Consider the following 22,938-nt stretch of genomic DNA (forward strand, 5'->3'; position numbering starts at 1 on the left):
CATTTTAAGTAGTCTGTGTTTGACCTCCACACCCTGTAAAAAACCAGTGTAGCAACCAAGGACAAAAAAGAACAAAAAGTGGGCGAACTATCACAGAGTCCTGGTGTGTTTGATGTGGTATGCAGGTTTGTATATACAACATTACAATTCTATTCAGTGAGCCCAATATGTCCTATTTGTTTCTGAAGACTATCTAAACTTGATTGGTTCTATATTATAAACATGAAATCAAAGCAGCTGTAAAACTGTGTCACATCTGAAATACAAAAAAATGTGCCATGCTCCCTAAAATACATTACTAACTACAACACTACATAGTGATTCACATATGTGAATCATTTCTGCTCAAAATGTTTAGAGATGTTTTTTATATCAACAGGAGAAATTAATTGCATTTGAAACATCTCAGAAAGAGGAATTCAATGATAGAATGATTTGTAACGTCTGCAATTAAATTTTCACATAAAATGGAGAAGTAGTTTTCTCATTACTGTTCCCTGATGATTGTAGCTGTCTTTTGCAATTTTTGTGTGTTTGTGGACTATGGTAGGAATGTCAAATAGAAAACTGAAATGTATCCTAATCAGCAGCTCACATCATGACAAACGAAAAAAAAATTGTAAAAATCTGTTATCAAGAGGTGACTGGAAAAGAAAATTGCTTTGGATTACAGACCCCCAGAATGAATCTTCATTTTTTTAGAGACAGCAGCTATTTCTTACAGATCATATGTGCACATAATTAAAGCGCTGTGTGTTACTGGGTGTTGGGACAACTCAGTGACTTTATAATTAGACAATATTTTATTGAAAATACTGACTTTTGCCAGTTTCTGCACAGACATTTTCCCACAAGTTTTTGAACATTCATCCCTGATCAAAGTACATGGTTAAACCACCATTGTTGTCTCTTACTTTTTATCTGTAGTGTACAATAAAAATATCCTTGCAAATAATTTAATTACTATTTTTAGAGAGCTTCCATGCAGTACTGCCCTTTTTTTATGCAACAGAAGTGTGCCATGTGCACTGCAGCCACTGACATGATGCTGCCGGTTCCTTCTGGTGCATGGTTTCTTCTGGTGCATGGTTTCTTTGAGTATGAATTGTATATTTTGTAACAATTTCCTTGTTACTGAGATTTAATGGTGACAGTCTCATTACGTACTGATTACACCCCATCTACTAATATTGTTCAAGTGCTTGGGACCCACAACAAGTACGATTCATAGAGAATACGGAAAGTTTACAAAAAAAGACACACATGAATAGTCGCAAGTTTTTCTAACTGGCAGTAGAGCATCAAGAAAGTTTTGAAAAAAATAATCTCAACTGGTAAATGCTTGAAGACACACCATCTATCCCCATAAAAGCCTTCGTACAAAGTCTGATTAACTGGTACTACATGAGGATCCTACACTAGGGTGTCAATTCCATTTTCATTAAAACAAGACGTTCTCAAAACTTTAGAGAAACCTGGGAAAGTAAGGATAAAACTGGACACAAATTGTATTGGCAAAATTTTGTTAACACTAAAGTTTATCTTGGCATCATGCACTCAGATGACCCCAAATGACTTTTTACAATTATTGTGCTGCACTGTCGCCATACTTTTCACTTTTATATATTTTGTCAAGAAGTGCATTTTACTTTGAACAGTCATGTAATGTTTCTTTGTCTTAGCATGATTCAAAATGTCAGACCTTCCACCATGTCCAACTGCAAAGTTTGATTTGCATAATGTACATTTTAAAATTTCTCCACTGTCAGTGATAAAAGTCAACTCGCTTTTCATGTTTCTGTTAAAATTACATTTTCATTTTGATATAATGAAACAATGAACATGAATAGATACTAGAAACAGTTAAAATATAAACAGTAAACAAACAAAGATTGCAGAGTAAGTTGTACAAATGGTGCTTCCTAGCATGTATACTTGTGCAATACACAGTACATCGCAAACCAAAAGTCCAGTAACGTAAAATACTTCAGCCAAGTGGAATCATAAAAAGAGTGGAACATCTGAGTGTCCCCAAGAAAACTTTTGAGACAATGGAAAAAAGTATGGGATGAATGGGCATCTTAATATAAATATATATTACAGTCTCCTACATCTTGCCCTCACAGTGAATGTGGAGACAAGATTACACTAATGCCAGCATGAACAGAGGCATTTAAGCAGTCATTCTTCCCACAGTCAATATACAAATGGAATGAGGGGAAGCCCTAATGCTGTCAGAAGTACCCTGTGCTAAGAAACTCAAGAGTTTGCATACTAGGGATGTAGATGGATGACAGGACAAATTTCTTATTATGTTGTGCACAAGACACAATTGTTTTCCTTTGTTTCGGTTTCAGTTTTCAAACACATACATTTTTAGTCATTTAGGAAAACAGCAGCATTAAACATTGATAGCAGAGACTTTTCTTTTAAAACTACCCACACACAAAAACAACAAAGATGTTAACAACATCTGGGCCTATAAGTGACTTGACACCATGCAAAAACATTGGTTGGTAGATAACTATGTAAAATTTATCACCTTTGCACTTTGCTGTCCTAGTTGGAATTTGAGTTGATCAATTTCATCTCGTTGTACGGCAAGGCACTCATTCATGTTGGCAAGATGCTCAGACATGATGCTTAGCTGCATTTCATAATTTCTTGTAGTTGTATGCAACTCCTCTTGTAATCTTGCAAGTGATTCCTGACTTTCCTGAAGGGCAGCCTCGGCCTCCTTGCGTCCTGTGACACAGTGCTCCAAACGTCGTTGGAGAGCACGACACTGTGAATAATATGAAAACGTTAAACTTTCTTCTGTTACCTACAGCGAAGATAAAATATTTATCACCACGACAGAAAAACAGAGAAAGTAACATGAATGTGTGGCTTGTAGCTATACGGAGGATCCTACTAAAACTATATAAATTGTACATTTAATTAACATTACCAATGTATGCATATATTTATTGCTCAGTAATGGCATTGTAAAATTGCATCAATTTTTTAAAAAAATGCGAAGTTTTCACTGTTATCATCTTCAGTCTATTTATCGCACTTATTAGTGAGAGTAAACTTGCAGTACATCACTGCCCAAGAAACATTCTTACACTTTCAAAACAGGAGGGGAAGGGGAAAAAAGGGGGCTACAAGAGGAATAAAATACATAAAGTACTTGTAGTGATAAGGAAATCAACTTAGCAAATGTAATGCCTTGTGTGAAGACAGTAAGGCTGCTGCTGTTTGAAATTAACCCAATGTTATTACTGTCAGATTTGGTGAATCCCATTTAATAAACTGTGTTTTTTCTTTAATTTTATGAATCTACTTAATTATGTAATTCTGTTAAATGAAAGCTTTTTAATGTTGTCTTCCCTTGTATCCCAGTATCAAGATCAATGGTGAGGGCACCCTATCCATATTCTTATGGAAGCTCAACACCTCCCCCTTTCACCTCACATCTTGTCTTCCTCATCTCAATAACCCGCTTTCCTCGGCGTTGACATCCATCGCAAGGCTGGCTACATCAAACATACCAACACTACCCCCAATTCAACAGCTGCCACCCCTTCCAGTTACCTACTATCTCCCAATATCCACTCTCCAACCACAAATGAACACCCCTCTCTTGACACACTACCATCCAGGACAGTAGCAACTGAATCATATTCTCCACCAGGGTTTCAACTACCTCTTGTCATGCCCTGAAATGAGAAATAACCCCACTCCTTCCACAGCAGAATTCTGCTACCTGCCCAACTCCCATAATATACTCATCTGTCCCTATTCCAACTCTGCTCTCAACCATTGCCCCATGACTCTTATCCCTGCAATAGACCTAGATGCAAGACATGTCCCACACTTCCTCCCACTACCACCTACTCCAGTGCTGTCATAGGCATCTCCTACCCAGTCAAACAAAGGGCCACCTGTCAAAGCAGCCTTGTGATATACCAACTCAGCAGAAACTACTGTGCCTGCCACATTCTATGTGGGTATGATAACTAACAAGCTGCTACTCACATGAATAGGCACTGCTGACCAGGAGAGTATGTACCAACCATTGCTGAGCATGTCTTCCAACAAGATGTGTTAGACTTTAACAAATGATTAAATGCTGCACAATCTGTGCCATCTGGATTTTTCCCCCCCATCAACAATAGCTTTTCTGAATTGAACAGATGGGAAACTCTCCTGCAACTCTTCATTCCCATAACCGCCCTGGCCTCATCTTCTGCTAGTCCTGTCATCCTCGTGCATAGTCCTTTCCCTTCTCCACTTTTCTTCCCTCTTCTCCCCCCTCCCTACGAAGCACATAACAGCAAATTAACCTGTTTGCACTACACCCTTGCACACTCCCACAGGCAGCAATGTATAGCAGTATTTTCATTGTGGCTGCCTACAGTTAACTATTTGGTGCATAGCAATCTGTCCTTTTCACTCTGTGCTTTGTACTACATACTTTGATGTAGCAAATGCTGCTCTAGCACAATGTGCTTTTCAATTATTTTTTTTTAAATTGAGTTTCAAAGTTTTACTTCTGTTGAATAGCATGTAAGAGTAATGGTGTTAGCACAATGGGCAAAGGTGCCAGATTATAAGTGTGCCTGTACTGCGTTTGGGTCATGTTTTTTTTCGGAAAGGAACAACAACGATCATAATGCTACATCCATGGTGCTATACCATAAAAGAATCAAGATATGATCATCTATTTATTGAAACATTCAGTTGATGCAGGTGCTTGAGGACTGGTTCTGTGGTACAGTATTCTAGAAACTCTTTAAACTTTGAAGAATGCTTGAGAAGTGCACATCAAGCAAGAGCAGCATTTGTTACATGTACATGATGAGCAAAATCAGTAATCCACTGGATGCACGATTCGCTTGTAAGTGTAAAATGTATTCAAATATAGAGATATTTTGGTTTTGGAGCGTGTTTAAGAGGGAAATCGCTGTGTTTGAAAGTACATGTACTGCATATTGTTCAGTCTGTAGTGTTATTTTGCACACTAAGTATGCAAAATAATTATAAATCAAGCTCTGTCTCAAACAAAATAAAACTAATCATTTGTCCATTTCAGTCAGAACCAAGTTTCCCACTACTTAGCACAAAGAATCATTAAAAGAAGACCCTAACATAATTGAATGTTACTGGAAGCTTAAAAGTATTCTGATACAATGCCAATTTGATGTTTAAAACTGTGTGGGATGACAGGATCAACATACAGAGAAGGATGAAAATTCAAAATTTTAACTTATTTCCAAAAAACATTATGTACACTGTCATATTAAGTGCCACTGTAAACAGATGTATTGTTTTTCTAAATCTGAATACAAAGTTTGTATCAAATGGAAATCATTTGCTTATTCAATGGAAGAGAAAATGCAACTTTATTCAATTGAAAACGATAACATTTGTGGTTTTGAATAGTATTCAAACTGTGTTTAGATTATTTACAAAAATAAATAACATAGAACTAATGTTTCCATATTTATGTGGAGCAGATGTTCTGTGACATCAGCCAAAAATGCAACTATTTAAATATGCATAACAACAGTTTTTCACAGCACTATTTATTTAGTTTTTAAATAAAATCATTCTACTTTTTTCCTGTTAAACCAATATTTACTGTGACTGCAATTTCGACATGTTGTCATTTTCAAGCATTGTGGGTTGTTGTAACGACACTGAATAATATAAGGCTGTGACATGCCATGTAAGAGCAGTTGTACGAGGTCTTCCTTATACTACGTCCATTGCAGAGCTGGAAATTTACCCATTATATATAAAAAGAAGAAGGAAAATGACTTGTAAATGTAAAATCTAGTATGTGCCATTGACATTACAAGGCAAGTTACAAGACAGAACAATCAAACTTAAAGACAAATGGATTTACTATTCTCTGATTTTCAGCTCGCAGCTATCATTAAGCAGAAAAGGATCATACAAAATGATGAGCAAGTATTGTACCACAAATGAGATTCCAGTGCCTTGACCAATGCAACACCGCATTTCAGTTAACTAATGCAATCAACATTTATTTTCTTCATAATCGCTAATGTTTCCATAAACTGTCTTTGAGTGGCCAAACTGGACAAGGCCAAACCTTCCTCTATCTGAGTAAATGCTGCAAAAGCTTTTTAGTTTTGTCATGAAATATTCTAAAGAAATTTCTTCCAACTACACAATGTAAATTACCTCAGAAGCAAAGGTAGCCCCCATAGAACGTGCTTCCTGGGTTTCTGCAACAAGTTCATTGATACGTTGGGTGAAATATTGCTTCACTTCTGCTTCACGTGCTTCTGCTTCAGCTGTCAGTGAAAATGGTGCCTCTAGACGTCCCAGCTGTCACAGACAGAATAAATTATTTTATGAGAAACAAAACTTTAATTTTCTTAAAAAATCTTTCTTATTCTTTACCACAGAATCAAAGTCTTAATGATGAAAAAGTGAAATAATGGCAGAAGTAATTCAATCTTTTTATAAAAAACTTTCCTTTAGAAGAACCTTTAAAAATTACATCATGAACAGAGCCACTTAAGAATTCTTCCCATGTGCAATATGTGGAAGGAATGGGAAGAATCCCTAATAATCTGCCACGCATTTAACAGTAGTTTGTAGAGTGCAAGGCCTACATGAGCATAAAGCTGAACAAACATTTATGACCAGTTAAATTTGCTATCTATGTACTCCTCACAGACAGGCAAAACTTCAATTTTTCACTTTCATGTACCTTTCAGGCTACACAGAAGCTCCTCAGCAAGGCTGATTCACTAACTTGCACTTTTGGGGGAGAGGACAAGATACAGCGAGGAGTTACAATTAAACATGGCCAAAGGTATAGCTTTCCTACAACACCAACTCACTTAACTCTGTTTCGGAACTGCATTTGGTCTCTAAATACTTCTGGTCTCTACTGTGCATCCTCCACATATAGCTGCCTCTGTGCTTACTTATTTTCTACTCCCTGCTCCACCTAAAATTCTCTTACATACCTCAACCTGTTACTTAACTTTTATTCATAGATTTACGTACCCTTGTTGCTCCGATGAGTCAACTTTTTATGTATCTGACAAACTGAACCAACAGTTATAAAGTTTCTCATCGAGGGATGAGAAGCCCCTCACGTTACACATGAGATTGAAAGGGCAGTCCCAAGGTCGACATGTGGTACAGACTTACAACTGAATCACTGGTCCATTATTTTTCAGTGAATCTTCATTAACAGTGATCTTTACCTGGACGTATTACCGGTTTACACTGCCCCACAGTTGAAATGCCTGGAAACTGATGTCATATTCCAGTTGGATGCTGCAACACTGCATTAGTCTCCATCACTTTTTGGATGAAATTTTTTTGGATAGGTGGACTGGACGAGATGGTTCCAATCAATAGTGACACATTAATCTGACCTCAAACCACTAGACACCGTCTATGGGTTTTGTAACAGATCTGGTATACTGAACCAAGGTTAATAAAATAGAAAGAAACTTCCACATGGGAAAAATATATTAAAAACAAAGATTCCAAGACTTACCAAGCGGGAAAGCGCCGGCAGACAGGCACATTAACAAAACACACAAACACACACACAGAATTGCTAGCTTTCGCAACCGATGGTTGCTTCTTCAGGAAGGAGAGGGAAAGACGAAAGGATGTGGGTTTTAAGGGAGAGGGTAAGGAGTCATTCCAATCCCGGGAGCGGAAAGACTTCCCTTAGGGGAAAAAAAGGACAGGTGTACACTCGCACACACATACACACACATATCCATCCGCACATACACAGACACGCTGTGTATGTGTATGTGCGGATGGATGTGTGTGTGTATGTGTGTGCGAGTGTACACCTGTCCTTTTTTTTCCCCTAAGGGAAGTCTTTCCGCTCCCGGGATTGGAATGACTCCTTACCCTCTCCCTTAAAACCCACATCCTTTCGTCTTTCCCTCTCCTTCCTGAAGAAGCAACCATCGGTTGCGAAAGCTAGCAATTCTGTGTGTGTTTGTGTGTTTTGTTAATGTGCCTGTCTGCCAGCGCTTTCCCGCTTGGTAAGTATTGGAATCTTTGAACCAAGGTTAATGACGTACAACACTTAAAACACATTCAAAATGCATTTGAACATCTCACCACAGAGTTCCAGGAGCATATATGGAGAAACATTTAATACCGACTGGACATTTTTCATACCAGCAGGAATGCACAACTGACATACAGGAATGATAAAATAAAACTTTTTGCGTTAACTTGTCACATGCTGAAAACCAATTATTATCTGGCATAGTTTTAAAATTATTTTATGTCTTAAGTTATAAATATACTTTATGTACACTATGTATATTTAGTGTGATTTAAACTGACTATTAAAGTAGTTTTGACATCAGAATATTGTACTGCACAGGTAATAAGGTACTGCTGCTATGAACATTCTCTAATTGTCCTCAATGGCAACTGTGAAATGTGTTTCCAGAACCAAAAATTTATTCACTCAATGTTATACCTCATGTGAGAATTATTTAAAATATTTGGTCAAGCTGACATAGCATATCAAATGAATTAAGGCCACACTCAGAAAGCAGCAGATGACAAATTGTCAAGCCTGGAGTACACCAACGCCAAGGAGGATGTGCTTCAACATTCAATGAGCATGTCTTAAAATCTCATTTCACATACTTAAGCACAGTTGCACTGTCCAGTCCTCAGATGAAATTTAGTCAGGTACCAAGCTGCAAAAGTGACAAAAAACTCAAACGTATGTCCACTGTCTAACCCAGCTTTTAACTTGAAAAACTGCACATTGCCTTTTATAATATCAGCTGTTTCCCAGCACTGACAGTGTTGTTTCGTTGCAAGTCTGACTCTTGATATATTCCTTGTATCAGACTGATCTATTTTTCAACAAAATCTTGAGCAAATTGAGTGCCAGATTCCATCTCCACTTAAACTGAAGCTACTGTTCTTGTTTGTTTAATTATCTAACATACCAGATAATGTTCATTTCCAGTTCGACAGTAAAGCATTATTTAGTGATATCAATTTAGGTGGCTCTTTGACCAGCATTTAACAGTGAAATTCTTGACAACTTTCACCTAAACTGTGTCAGAGTGCTGTTCACATATCAGTTTGCCACAGGGAAAGAACAATAAATTAAACAATCAAGATCAGTGTACTCAATGATTTAATCAACATGATCAGAGGATTTAATTCAAATAAATTATGTTATTTGGTGCTTAACTTATTTATATTTTGTTGGAAATCTTATCACGTTTGATACAAGGACTGCCTCGGAGACAAACTTCCAATATGACAATGTCAGCCTCAGGAAGCATTTCCTGTTTATAAAAGTGACATAGAGCTTACTTAGTTCACCAATTATTGTAGTGCAGACAACAAAACACCTGAAGACAATGTCTAGTAATGCTGTCAAAATATTGCGTAAAACGATACTGTTATCTGACCTCTAAACTCCAATACATTGATATTATCAGTACTGCCAAGAAATTATGGGAGATCACATGGATTATTGAATGGGTTTGTACAAGTATGTTTACTTAGGAGGAACATGAAAACCATCATTGTCACTTTTATGTAATATTACAAGTAAATTGCATCTGATTATTGACTGCAAAGATCCCACAAATGACAAAGGTTTCTTGTGCTGCTACTTGTTCTTCTGAAGATTTAAGTTATTTTCTACAGTAAACAATATTTTCACTTCTAGCAAAACTATTTATGAAATAAGGAAAAATGTTTTTCTTTCTGTTTAATACTAATACATGCACAATACAGAATGTAAAACATTATCTGCTTGAGAGAATAAATTTTCTGGCATATGGCCAGATCTCTGTGTCCTGTGGGAATGTTTGACACAGAGATCCAAATGAACACCCAAGAATTATCACCTCAATATCAATGTCAGGAGAAACTGGAGTCACATTACCAGGTTGTTAATGGTTACTGGAGTAGGGCCTTGAGGTGCAGCTGTGTCAGAGGATAGTTCCAATGTTTCTTCACTTCGTGGTGATGTGCTCCCACTTATTGACTGCAACTGTCCCTCAAGATCACGAACTTTCTGGGGAAAGGGAAAAAATTAACTGTATTTGCTGTAGTTTACATTCATAGCAATCGCTGTTAATATAATAAAAGGAACATTGATATTAAAGCTACTCATCATAGTTCTTCTGGGATTTTTCTCAACATGACCTTTTTTTATCAATAATTCTATTTGGTACTACACAAGACCAAATGCACATATTATTAAATCACTTTCATTTAGTGACACATTTAGAAATCTTACTGCCATCAAAATGAATCTGAAGAAATATTATAAAAAGGACTGCAGTTTGTGTGTGTGTGTGTGTGTGTGTGTGTGTGTGTGTGTGGTGTGTGTGTGTGTGTATTTTTGAAAAAAGGTCTTGTTGGCCAAAAGCTAACTTTCAGACAGTTTTCTTCTTGTGCCTTTCTGTGACTTCGCATCTCTGCTATATGGTGAGTAGCAACTACCCTTTTCATTATAATGTTACATTCCATCCTGGATTTTCCATTGTTTGGTAATTATGAATGCATAATATATGTATCATTATCTTTCTACATTTAATTGGCACTTGGAGTGACATCTTGTGGCAATAGTGGTATTTACGAGCTGGTCAGTTACAGAGGTGGTGGTATCAGGCACGGAAAAGCAGGAAAATATACAGCCGCTATAAATCCAGAGGGCAGTAAAGCTTGACCAGAATCTATTCATCATAATACATGTTAATAAGTTCCCCACTGCATTTTTCCTTTCTGTATGTCACGGCTAATCTCAGAAACTACAGTAGGGAGTTTAATACTATTTTCATTAATAGATAGACTGATCTACAAAGAAGGTTTTTGTACACAATTTATTATGATATGCCAATGCTACCTATGGGAAACCTAGCCTGATATACTACAATATGAATAAAATATCTTCTCTATTATTTTCAAGGTACAGCAATGGAGTCTCAAAAATACTGGCTGCAAGACAGCTGTTTTAAGTGCACTGATGGAAAAGAAAATCACAACCAAATGAATAAATAAAAATTAATGTAGAGTAATGCAATTTCGGGAATATATTTGTCTAGTGAACACATTTAAGTGCTTAACATTGCAACATACACAGGTTAATGTAAGCAAAAGGTAAGCCTCTGCAAATGTTCAATGCTTGTACATTTGTAACTGGTGTAACCACCAAAATTTTAAATGTAAGCATGCAAACATGCATATATTAGGTTGTACAGGTGCCGGATGTCAGTTTGTGGGATGGAGTTCCATGCCTGTTGCACTTGATCAGTCAATAACAGGACAAGTAATACTGGTTGTGGACGACATTAGAGTTTGATATCCCATCGATTGGAGATAGTTCTGGTGATTGAATAGGCCAAGGCAACATTTCAAAACACTGTAGAGAATGTTGGACTAAAACAGCGAAACGTGAACAAGTATTTATGTTGGAAAACACCCTTTGGAATGCTGTTCATGAATGACAGCAAAACAGGTTGAATCAACAGACTGACGTACAAATTTGCAGTGATGGTGTGTGGGATAACCATGACAATGGATCTGCTGTCATATGAAGTTTCACCCCAGACCATAACTCCAGGTCTAGGTCCCATGTGTCTACGCAGCTGACAGGCTGGTTGCAGGCACTCACCTGGCTCCTCCTGAACCAATACACAGCAGTCATTGTCACTGAGGTAGAACCAGCTTTCATCAGAAAGCACTACGGACCTCCACCCTGCCCACCAACTAACTTTTGCTTGACACCACTGAAGTTTCAAATGGCGGAAGTTTTGGGTCAGCCGACTGCACACTACAGGGCATCTGGCTCTGAGCTGCCCTTGAAGTAATTGATTTCTAACTGTTTGTTGTGTCACTGTAGTGCCAACTGCTATTCAAAATGCTGCTGCAGATGCAGTATGATATGCCAGGGCCCCAAACAAGATGGTCTTCCCTCTAAGTAGTACCACGTGGCTGTCCAGAGCCCAGTCTTCTTGTGACCATACATTCTCATGACCACCACTGCCAACAATTACGTACAGTGCCTACATTCCTGACAAGCCTTTCTGCAATATCACAGAAGGAAAATCAGCTTCTCATAGCCCTATTACATGACCTTGTTCAAAATCAGTGAGGTGTTGATAATGGTGGCTGTCACCTTCAATGCATTCTTCACTAACCTCAACTCACCATGCCCAATCTCAAATGTAACTAACACTCACAACTGTTACTGCATGTATTCAAAGCAAACCTGATTTTCATCCTCAAAGTGGCAGTACTAGCACCACTCTTCTGCAAGAAGTGCAAAAATTTGAACAGACATCATCTTTCAGGTTTAGAAAGACGCCAACAAACCTTTGTTTATGTCACATATGTCCTTTATGGTTCTGCATTTTTTTTTTTTTGGTGTCAGTGTATGTGAATTTGGAATACTGCACCATGATGAGACATGACCATATCTCTTGCACATGTATCTTTAAAAAGCATGGGAGGGCTCAGTCCAGAACACCAATCAAGTGTACTTGGTTGCTTGTTGTACTGAAAGGATTCACAGTTTCATTGCCCAGCGTCATTGCTGGAACCCAGAATCATAACTATCATGGGCCGCAGAATGACCTGGAAGAGGCAGCAGTCAGTCTCTGAGATTTTTCTCCAAACACATTGTTTTCTTCAGTTCTGGCCATTGCTAAACTACTGTACTACTTTCGTCTTCAAAAGAATCCGCCCCCCCCTCTCCCTCTCTCTCTCTCTCTCTCTCTCTCTCTCTCTCTCTCTCTCTCTCTCTCTCTCTGTCTTTCTTTTTCTCTCTCTTTTGTGTGTGTGTGTGTGTGTGTGTTTTTTGAACAAATGCAAGAATGATTATTGGAGGAGAATAATTTCCAATTCAATTGTTCAATTTGGGGTGATTCATATTCAAACTGTAAAATGGTATAAAAACCAATGATCCCTATGCAACCCACTTTTGTTGAAATATTTGGAGCACAGTTTGTACGAGACATAATTTATGTAAATTAAGGGGGGGGGGGGTTACTGATGTCAGCTGCATTGGGACATTATGTGGAAGCATCGGCGACGAGTTTCCCAGCTGCAGATTGTGCATGGTGTCTGTTCTTTCTGGCATATCTGAAAGAACAGATAACATGCATTCATACAAATCATTTATTTAGTTCCCAGAATGAGATTTTCACTCTGCCAGCCGAGTGTGCGTTGATATGAAACTTCCTGGCAGATTAAAACTGTGTGCCCGACTGAGACTCGAACTCGAGTCTCAGTCGGGCACACAGTTTTAATCTGCCAGGAAGTTTCATTTATTTAGTTGTTTGAAGCTATTTTTGACTTGTTCTGTGGGCTATCTATCCCAGAAGAGTGATACGCATTGTCAAATTTTTTTATATTTTCCAAAAGTATGGCAAAATCATCAGCAAATAACACACAGTATATATTTTAACATTTTCACTTGAATGATGGATGACTTTCTATACTCTTAATTCATTCCAGATTCTTGTTATTGTCTCAAGTATAGAGCTGAAGAGAATATTGCCATCTTGCATTACACCTGTTATTAATTTTGAGTAGTTTAGATATTCCAGCCACAAGTTTTACTTTAGAAACTGGGTCTATTGGGATTTCAGAGTTGAAATTTGCTTATTTACATTTAACTTCACTAGCTCACTTAACCTCCTTCCATGCACCCTTTTCAAGAAACAGCAGGTGTGAAGGCACCACTTTCACACCAATTATTATTTTTCATTGTTGATGCCTGACTAAATAATAACAACAGTCAAAACAGATGAATCAGTATGCCAGATCAATGGAAGACAAAATAAGTTAAAAGCAAACAATGTGTGGGGGGAAAAATTAGAATGCATTTTTGTGGTAATAGGTCACATGAATCTTGTGAAGAAACTGGAAGTCAGTGAAGTGTCAATTCTTTATAATCCCTTTCCTGCAACAGTTATGAGCCTTGACTGAGTCAAAGTAATTTTGTCCCTTGCATCTAAACAACAAGGAAAAACATTTTCTTCAGAACCAGGTTAACCATGATCTGCTGTTCAAAATTTGCCCATTTTTTGATCATTTGAATTATGTTGCTTGTTCACTTGTTCACTATGGATACTGGATGGTTGATGAAGGACTGTGTGGTTTTCAAGGATGAATCTTATTCCTATTTACATGTTAAGCAAATCACATAAATATGGCAAAGCTGTTTGCTGTCTGCAATGCTTTCAGTAGATATGCACGTAGGATGGGGGTGTATGTTGGGAAACGGGCACAGGAGCCCAGTATTTTGGCACTTTTGACTTTATTACTAGAAAACTACTATGGTACTTAGACAAAGGTCATACGATATACTTGGATTGCTATTATACATCTCTCGTGTACTTGATTTTTTTATGGGAATGCAAGACAAAGGCAGTAGGCACTTGTGTGCCCAGCAGGAAAGATATTCCTCGATTTATGGTTGTAAAGCTGAGAATAAAAAAAGGACACGATTTTTGCAAGAACGGAACATCTACACTGCCTCTGGTTTCCAATGTTCCACACAGATTCTGCAATAGAGCTTAATGTTTGGTAGTGAGGAGGCTACTGACTACAGAAAAACCTTCATTTAGTATTCACAAAGTACAAGGGGATAAACGAAACGATTGCTTATTAATCTTTCAAGAGAAAGTAGTTCAAGCTGTGGAAAAATGGTTCTTTCAGTTGCTTCTGAGGGGCATCACAAAACATTTGCTTCGTATAAGGAGACACACAAAGTGGATGAAAGAAAAAATTGCACCCTCACCCAGTTTCTTGTACAGTTACGAGTCAGGGAATTCTTTTGCAGCATGATGAGGCAATGGATGTCAAGAGGTTAATTGTTCTCCAGTTCCTGGATTAAGCAGACTTACTGGGCAATATTTTTGCTGGAAAGGACCTACTACTGGGGGAAAGGGGGTACTCACACCCAATAGTGTGTTAAAATGTGTTCCGATGTCAGAAGCAAAAAATGGGCAGAAAAGAAATATCCTGATAGTGCCCACACTGTAATGTAGCTATACGTTTGACAGAATTTCAAAATATACCATACTCAGGAAAATTATGTTTAAGAGTGGTGTGTATGAGATGTATGTACAGACCATTATAATTAGATGACTAAGATGGGCACAGACAGGTCAATGGCTGAGAACAGGCCATGACCTGGACTTCTCACACCCATTATGTATATTCCCATACAGATCATCATTTGCAATTTTGAATACATTTAATGTCTTTCATAACGGCTATAGTCACTGCAGTGGCTATTCTTTTGGACATGCATGCATGTCCAAAGGAACTCCGCATTGTAATCAGAATAACACAGCCACCGTAATATCTTATTTCTCTGCAGACACCGGGCAAGCAACTTTCAAGTACAGCTTCTGACCTGTATAGGAATATACATAATGGATGTACAAGTCCAGGTTGTAGACACATGGTTGACAACATATGGAAGTTTGGGTCTGGTAGTGAGTTGTGCACAGATACCAAATGGTAAGGCAACCACTCACAATAAGTGGAAAATCTAGGTTCAAGTCCCGGTCTGGCGCAAATTTTCATTGTCGTCGTGCCCTTCTACAGCTGATGGTTGTCATTATTCAAAATTGAGAATAAATTTAATGTCTTATCTTTGACATGTTCCACAACGAATTGATGTTTGTTTATTAATAGGCCTTGCCATCTATTCTAGTACAGACTAGGTACTTTGGGGAGAATGGTTCTCCACATTATAGCTAATGATGGCAATACTGATGATTGTACTGTCCAGTATCATAGCGCAACTTCTGATCTGAAGAGACTGCTGGGGCCTTATGACAGCAGATTGAGAAACCTGTGTTACTTCTTCACAGACAGTCTGCACTCTTCTCACCGATTCTGACTGGGGCCTCTCTCCACAGGAGCCACTCAGCCATGACAGCAGTCACTTGGTGAGCTGAGGTGAGTGTTGCCCAGAGGCCTGGGCAGGGATGAAAAGAAGTTAAGAAATACAGAGAATAATGTTAAAGGTCATGAGACTTCGACAAGATAAAACCTAGGTTAATGGTTCAAATGGCTCTGAGTACTATGGGACTTAACATCTGATGTCATCAGTCCCCTAGAACTTAGAACTACTTAAAGCTAACTAACCTAAGGGCATCACACACATCCATGCCCGAGGCAGGATTCAAACCTGCAGCCGTAGCAGTCACGCGGTTCCGGGCTGAAGCGCCTAGAACCGCTTGGCCACCACGGCCAGCCTAAGACCTCAGTGAAAGCCAAGTTTTCATCAGGGAAGTGGGAAAAAAATAGAGTGGGCAAAGGAATAGAATATAAGAAGGTGAGAACTGAAGTACAGGAAAGAAGGAATACCACAAGGACTTGGGAATATATATTCACCATGCACATACCCAAAAAAGAATCTTGAGCCACTTGGAGGGCTGACGTGATTTAACCTAACATTGGGCTTAGGAATGTCATGTTTTCACTTTCCTGCATATCTTCTTAATTAATAACTTCAGGTGAAATGTTGTGCATAGTTTAAAGCTCATGTACAATCCAGACCTTGTGGGAAATTAATATTCTGATCCTACCCTGCTTGACAGAAACCCAGCAGTTTCTATTTGCATTTTGTTTAGGCACAATGTATTGCAGAACTTCAGCATTCAAATACAGGTTAGTGGAGCTGGAAGAGGGGATGAACTTGCCAATGCCAGTGATTATGTGCCTGATAAAATTTTGCTTCGCAAACTAAGCTGCTATAGCTTTGATGCCATTTCTCTTACTTGGATAAAGTCTTTATTTCATAACAGAAAGCAGATCTTGTTGACAGATTGTGTCCAGGCATAAAGCTAACCTAAGAATGAGGGACTTAATGGTAAGGGTATGAAGGATGGGTGCTGTATCCCTTGTTCTTAACCTACAAAAACAACCTTTAATGACTTTATAGGAGAGATCATAAACTGAAATGTTCAGTGATGACAGGCACACTAATCAAGAAAGAAACCTCACCATTAGGGGCCAAAGAAATTCTTTGCCAAAAGATACGAAAAGTCCGATATAAAGACATACTGGAAGGTGGAGAGATGAAATCATAAAACATGGAATGTTGATGCATTTAACTCAACATCGTAATGTGTGTAAGAGTGTAGAGGGAGGCCTTTATTTAGCAGTGGATGCCAGATGGCTGACCTTTATGAATCAGGCTCATTGTACTTTTCGATTTTTGTCTTTTCGTGTGCAGTATATTATCCTAGTTTCTTCTTAAATGCTTTCATCTCTCTATTTGTGCATTAAAATCATCATACAGTAACAACATTTAATTTTGGATTTATTTTTCCAGCAGATGCTACAATGCTTTTGTTTAATTTGGAATCCTGTGGTAGTCTTCAATTACTTGTAACAAAATCTTTTTGATGTAGATCTGATACCTGTTGCTGGATGGACACTCCTGTGATAAAAGTCATGGGATACTTGTCCAGAATATACTTCAAAACAGTTGCAAACAACTGTAGCCCTGTGACATGGCACATTGTCATCCACAAAAATTCCATTGTTGTTTGGGAGCATGAAGACCGTGATTGGCCTCCAAGCAGCCAAACATAACCCCTGTCCATCAATGATCTGTTCAGTTGGATGGGAGGATCCAGTCCATTCCATGTAAACACTGCCCACAGCATTATGAAACAACCAACAACTTGTACAGTGCCTTGCTGACAACCTAGGTCCATGGCTTCATGGAGTCTCCGTCACCCCATTACCTTCTTCTCCTTTGTAACCCAAGGTAGGCACATATACAGGATGCTTCCATTTGCAGCCATCATGGGGATCCAGGATGATAGTGCTAGCCCCCAACTGACAGCAACAACAGTTCAAAAATTTTGAAAGGTGGGTGCTTACATGATTCTTCCGTAGTCGTTGTACTCACCAGATATTTCACCAGAGAACTTTCAGTTTAAAGCGTCTTGACTACCTTTTAGACATTCACTAATTAACCAACTGTCGTTACCATTTAGAAGGAACTTCTCAAGTTCCAAAAGGTAAATTTATATGAAAGCCACAATTGAAATAGCGTATACCAAGGAAAATTTACAGTAAACTAATGTCAACTCTTCTAATTAGATACTTACAATGATGATAAAAGCTTATATAATTCTCACAGTCTCCCCCCTCCCCCCTCCCTCAAATACATTATATGGTTTAGTTTCAACACATTATATGGTTTAGTTTCAACAAACCTACCTTAGAATGTTTCAGCTGAAGAAGTTGAAATTCCAATTTCCAGTGCTCTCTGTCCTGTTCCAATTGTGTAGCTCGCTGAGTGACTGAAGCCAGTTGCTCTTTTAAGGACTCCCCACTTTCTATGCTTGAACGGGATTGCTCTCTTTCTAAAAGTGCTTCTTCATAAGGGACTGTGGGAATGTCATCCTAAAAGTAATTTGTTTTTGCATATATTAGTCAGTTCCTCTTAATTTAAAACACACACACACACACACACACAAAATCCAGAAATAAGTTGAAGTGGAAGGCAAATCAGAAACATTAATCTTTCCTTTTATATAAAATCAGAAGCTAAGTGAACATAAATAATGCCAAAATATTTCGTGGAGTGTCAATTTCATAACACATGCAAATTCACAAGGTCATTAAAGTAGTTGTTGTCTTCAGTCCTAAGACTGGTTTGATGCAGCTCTCCATGCTACTCTATCCTGTGCAAGCTTCATCTCCCAGTACCTACTGCAACCTACATCCTTCTGAATCTGCTTGGTGTATTCATCTCTTGGACTCCCTCTACGATTTTTAACCTTCACGCTGCCCTCCAATACTAAATTGGTGATCCCTTGATGCCTCAGAACATGTCCTATCAACCGATCCCTTCTTCTGGTCAAGTTGTGTCACAAACTTCTCTTCTCCCCAATCCTATTTAATACCTACTCATTAGTTATGTGATCTACCCATCTAATCTTCAGCATTCTTCTGTAGCACCACATCCCGAAAGCTTCCAATCTCTTCATGTCCAAACTACTTATTGTCCATGTTTCACTTCCATACATGGCTACACTCCATAGAAATACTTTCAGAAATGACTTCCTTACACTCAAATCAAAACTCAATGTTAACAAATTTGTCTTCTTCAGAAACGCTTTCCTTCCCAATGCCAGTCTACATTTCATATCCTCTCTACTTCGACCATCATCAGTTATTTTGCTCCCCAAATAGCAAAATTCCTTTACTACTTTAAGTGTCTCATTTCCTAATCTAATACCCTCAGCATCTCCCGACTTAATTCGACTACATTCCATTATTCTCATTTTGCTTTTGTTGATGTTCATCTTATATCCCCCATTCAAGACGCTATCCATTACGTTCAACTGCTCTTCCAAGTCCTTTGCTGTCTCTGACATAATTACAATGTCATCGGCGAACCTCCAGGTTTTTATTTCTTCTCCATGGATTTTAATACCTACTCCAAATTTTTCTTTTGTTTCCTTGACTGCTTGCTCAATATACAGATTGAATAACATCAGAGAGAGGCTACAACCCTGTCTCACTCCCTTCTCAACCACTGCTTCCCTTTCATGCCCCTCAACTCTTATAACTGCCATTTGGTTTCTGTACAAATTGTAAATAGCCTTTCGCTCCCTATATTTTACCCCTGCCCCCTTCAGAATCTGAAGAAGAGTATTCCAGCCAACATTGTCAAAAGCTTTGCTAGAAATGTAGGTTTGCCTTTCCTTTATCTAGCTTCTAAGATAGGTCGTAGGGTCAGTATTGCCTCACGTGTTCCAATATTTCTGCGGAATCCAAACTGATCTTCCCCGAGGTCAGCTTCTACTAGTTTTTCCATTCTTCTGTAAAGAATCTGCGTTAGTATTTTGCAGCCGTGACGTATTAAACTAATAGTTCGGTAATTTTCACATCTGTCAATACCAGCTTTCTTTGGGATTGGAATTATTATATTCTTCTTGAAGTCTGAGGGTATGTCACCTGTCTCATACATCTTGCTCACCAGATGGTAGAGTTTTGTCTGGATTGGCTCTCCCAAGGCTGTCAGTAGTTCTAGTGGAATGTTATCTACTCCCGGGGCCTTGTTTCGACTCGGGGCCTTCAGTGCTCTGTCAAACTCTTCACGCAGTATCATATCTCCCATTTCATCTTCATCCACATCCTCTTCCATTTCCATAATATTGTCCTCAAATACATCGCTCTTGTATAGATCCTCTACATACTCCTTCCACCTTTCTGCTTTCCCTTCTTTGCTTAGAACTGGGTTTCCATCTGAGCTCTTGATATTCATACAAGTCGTTTTCTTTTGTCCAAGGGTATCTTTAATTTTCCTGTAGGCAGTATCTATCTTACCCCTAGTGAGATAAGCCTCTACATCCTTACATTTGTCCTCTAGCCATCCCTGCTTAGCCATTTTGCACTTTCTGTCGATCTCATTTTTGAGACATTTGTATTCCTTTTTGCTTGCTTCATATACTGCATTTTTATGTTTTCTCCTTTCGTCAATTAAATTCAATATTTCTTCTCTTACCCAAGGATTTCTATTAGCCCTCGTCTACCCACTCCTCTTCCACTGTATTTCTTTCCCCAATTCCTGTCAATTATTGCCTTATGCTCTCCCTGAAACTGTGCACAACTTCTGGTTTAGTCAGTTTATCCAGGTCCCACTCCTTAAATTACCACCTTTTTGCAGTTTCTTCAGTTTTAATATACAGTTCATAACCAATAGATTGTGGTCACAGTCTACATCTGCCCCTGGAAATGTCTTACAATTTAAAATCTAGTTCCTAAATCTCTGTCTTACCATTATATAATCTGTCTGATACCTTTTAGTATCTCCAGGATTCTTCCATGTATATAGCCTTCTTTTACGATTCTTGAACCAAGTGTTAGTTATGATTAAGTTGTGCTCTGTGCAAAATTCTACCAGGCGGCTTCCTCTTTCATTTCTTACGAACAATCCATATTCAGCTACTACGTTTCCTTCTCTCCCTTTTCCTACTACCGAATTCCAGTCACCCATGACTATTAAATTTTCGTCTCCTTTCACTATCTGAATAATTTCTTTTATTTGATCATACATTTCTTCAATTTCTTCGTCATATGCAGAGCTAGTTGGCATATTAACTTGCACTACTGTAGTAGGCGTGGGCTTCGTGTCTATCTTGGCCACAATAATGTGTTCACTATGCTGTTTGTAGTAGCATACCCTTACTCCTGATTTTTTATTCATTATTAAACCTACTCCTGCATTACCTCTATTTGACTTTGTATTTATAACCCAGTTTTCGCCTGACCAAAAGTCAGGTTTATTCTGCCACCGAACTTCACTAATTCCCACTATATCTAACTTTAACCTATCCATTTCCCTTTTTAAATTTTCTAACCTACCTGCCCAATTAAGGGATTTGACATTCCACGCTCCGATCCGTAGAACACCAGTTTTCTTTCTCATGATAACAACATCCTCTTGAGTAGCCCCCGCCCAGAGATCCGAATGGGGGACTATTTTACCTCTGGAATATTCTACCCAAGAGGACGCCATCATCATTAACCATACAGTAGAGCTGCATGCCCTCGGGAAAAATAACGGCTGTAGTTTCCCCTTGCTTTCAACCGTTCGCAGTACCAGCACAGCAAGGCCGTTTTGATTAGTGTTACAAGGCCAGATCAGTCAATCATCCAGACTGTTGCCCTGCAACTACTGAAAAGGTTGCTGCCCCTCTTCAGGAACCACAAGTTTGTCTGGCCTCTCAACAGATACCCCTCCGTTGTGGTTGCACCTACGGTACGGCTATCTGTTTCGCTGAGGCACGCAAGCCTCACCACCAACGGCAAGGTCCATGGCTCATGGGGAGGGGGGGGGGGGGGGGGGGGATGTCATTAAAGTAAAAAATTTAATCAGAGAAACTGCAAGGGCCAGAAACTTGGAACAATAATGGTTCCAAAGTAAAGTTAACAAATCCCACATCTGGAATGTATTTCAATGTGAAAGTACTTAAATGAGAAATACACATGTACTCATCTAGCACACTTCTACTCAGCTAGTGTGAAAGACCAAAGTCAGTCTGAAGACCCTCAACATCTATATATTGGAAGACAACTTTAATCTTTGAACAGAGCCATTCAAAGTCAACAAGACAAAGCTTTCTTTTTGACTTTGAAAGCCCATTACATGCAACAGCTGTTCAATGACGACAGCAACAGGAGAATGGAATTTTGCAAAGATTACGCTTGGTTGGGAAAATGATTATCCTAATTTGTACGACAATATCCTGTGGTATCTCATGTTGGAGTCTGTGTATCTTCAGAATTGTCATTATTGGTCAAATTTAGACACAAATGTAATGGTTGAAAAAATGCAACCAAGACCAAACAACCGTCTAGTATGAAATGACTTTTCTCTGCCTCGTGATGACTGGGTGTTGTGTGATGTCCTTAGGTTAGTTAGGTTTAAGTAGTTCTAAGTTCTAGGGGACTGATGACCATAGATGTTAAGTCCCATAGTGCTCAGAGCCATTTGAACCATATGAAATGACATCAATAAGATTTATTGGCCCATACACGCTACCCAACATCATGAATGATGCACGATACTTTGAGTGTTTCAAAACATACAAATGGCCTGCGATTCAAGGAGGAGAAAATGGAAGGGAAATCTGTTCCTGAAAGATTCAATAATTGTATGGAAAGTGCAGGTGCATATGTTGAAATGCAACTTAATAACCAAATTGTACACCATAATAATGTATTCAATATCAATAAAACTATGATAAGTTGTATACTTTTGGAAATATTAATTGTTAAAAATAGAAAAATTGAATAAGAATTTTACCACTAGATGGCACTAATGTAAGTAACAAAAGTTATTGCTTCGGCAGAAAAAGTTGAAAATTAATTCCAGTGATAAAAGCCTGCTTG

General features: G+C 38.5%; 1 protein-coding gene across 1 annotated transcript in view; it reads right to left on the minus strand.

The window, feature by feature from the left end:
* LOC126361426 (protein phosphatase 1 regulatory subunit 21) overlaps positions 1-22,938 on the minus strand; it is a 211,721-nt gene that overhangs the window by 4,639 nt on the left and 184,144 nt on the right. The window contains exons 12-15 of the mRNA XM_050007789.1: positions 18,253-18,438; positions 9,935-10,066; positions 6,199-6,345; positions 2,543-2,785 (exon numbers count right to left, since the gene is read on the minus strand). Of these exons, the coding sequence (XP_049863746.1) occupies positions 2,543-2,785; positions 6,199-6,345; positions 9,935-10,066; positions 18,253-18,438 (708 nt within the window). The remainder of the gene's footprint in view (positions 1-2,542; positions 2,786-6,198; positions 6,346-9,934; positions 10,067-18,252; positions 18,439-22,938) is intronic.

Source organism: Schistocerca gregaria, chromosome 1 (genome assembly GCF_023897955.1).
Source record: "Schistocerca gregaria isolate iqSchGreg1 chromosome 1, iqSchGreg1.2, whole genome shotgun sequence".
NCBI classification, from domain to species: domain Eukaryota; kingdom Metazoa; phylum Arthropoda; class Insecta; order Orthoptera; family Acrididae; genus Schistocerca; species Schistocerca gregaria.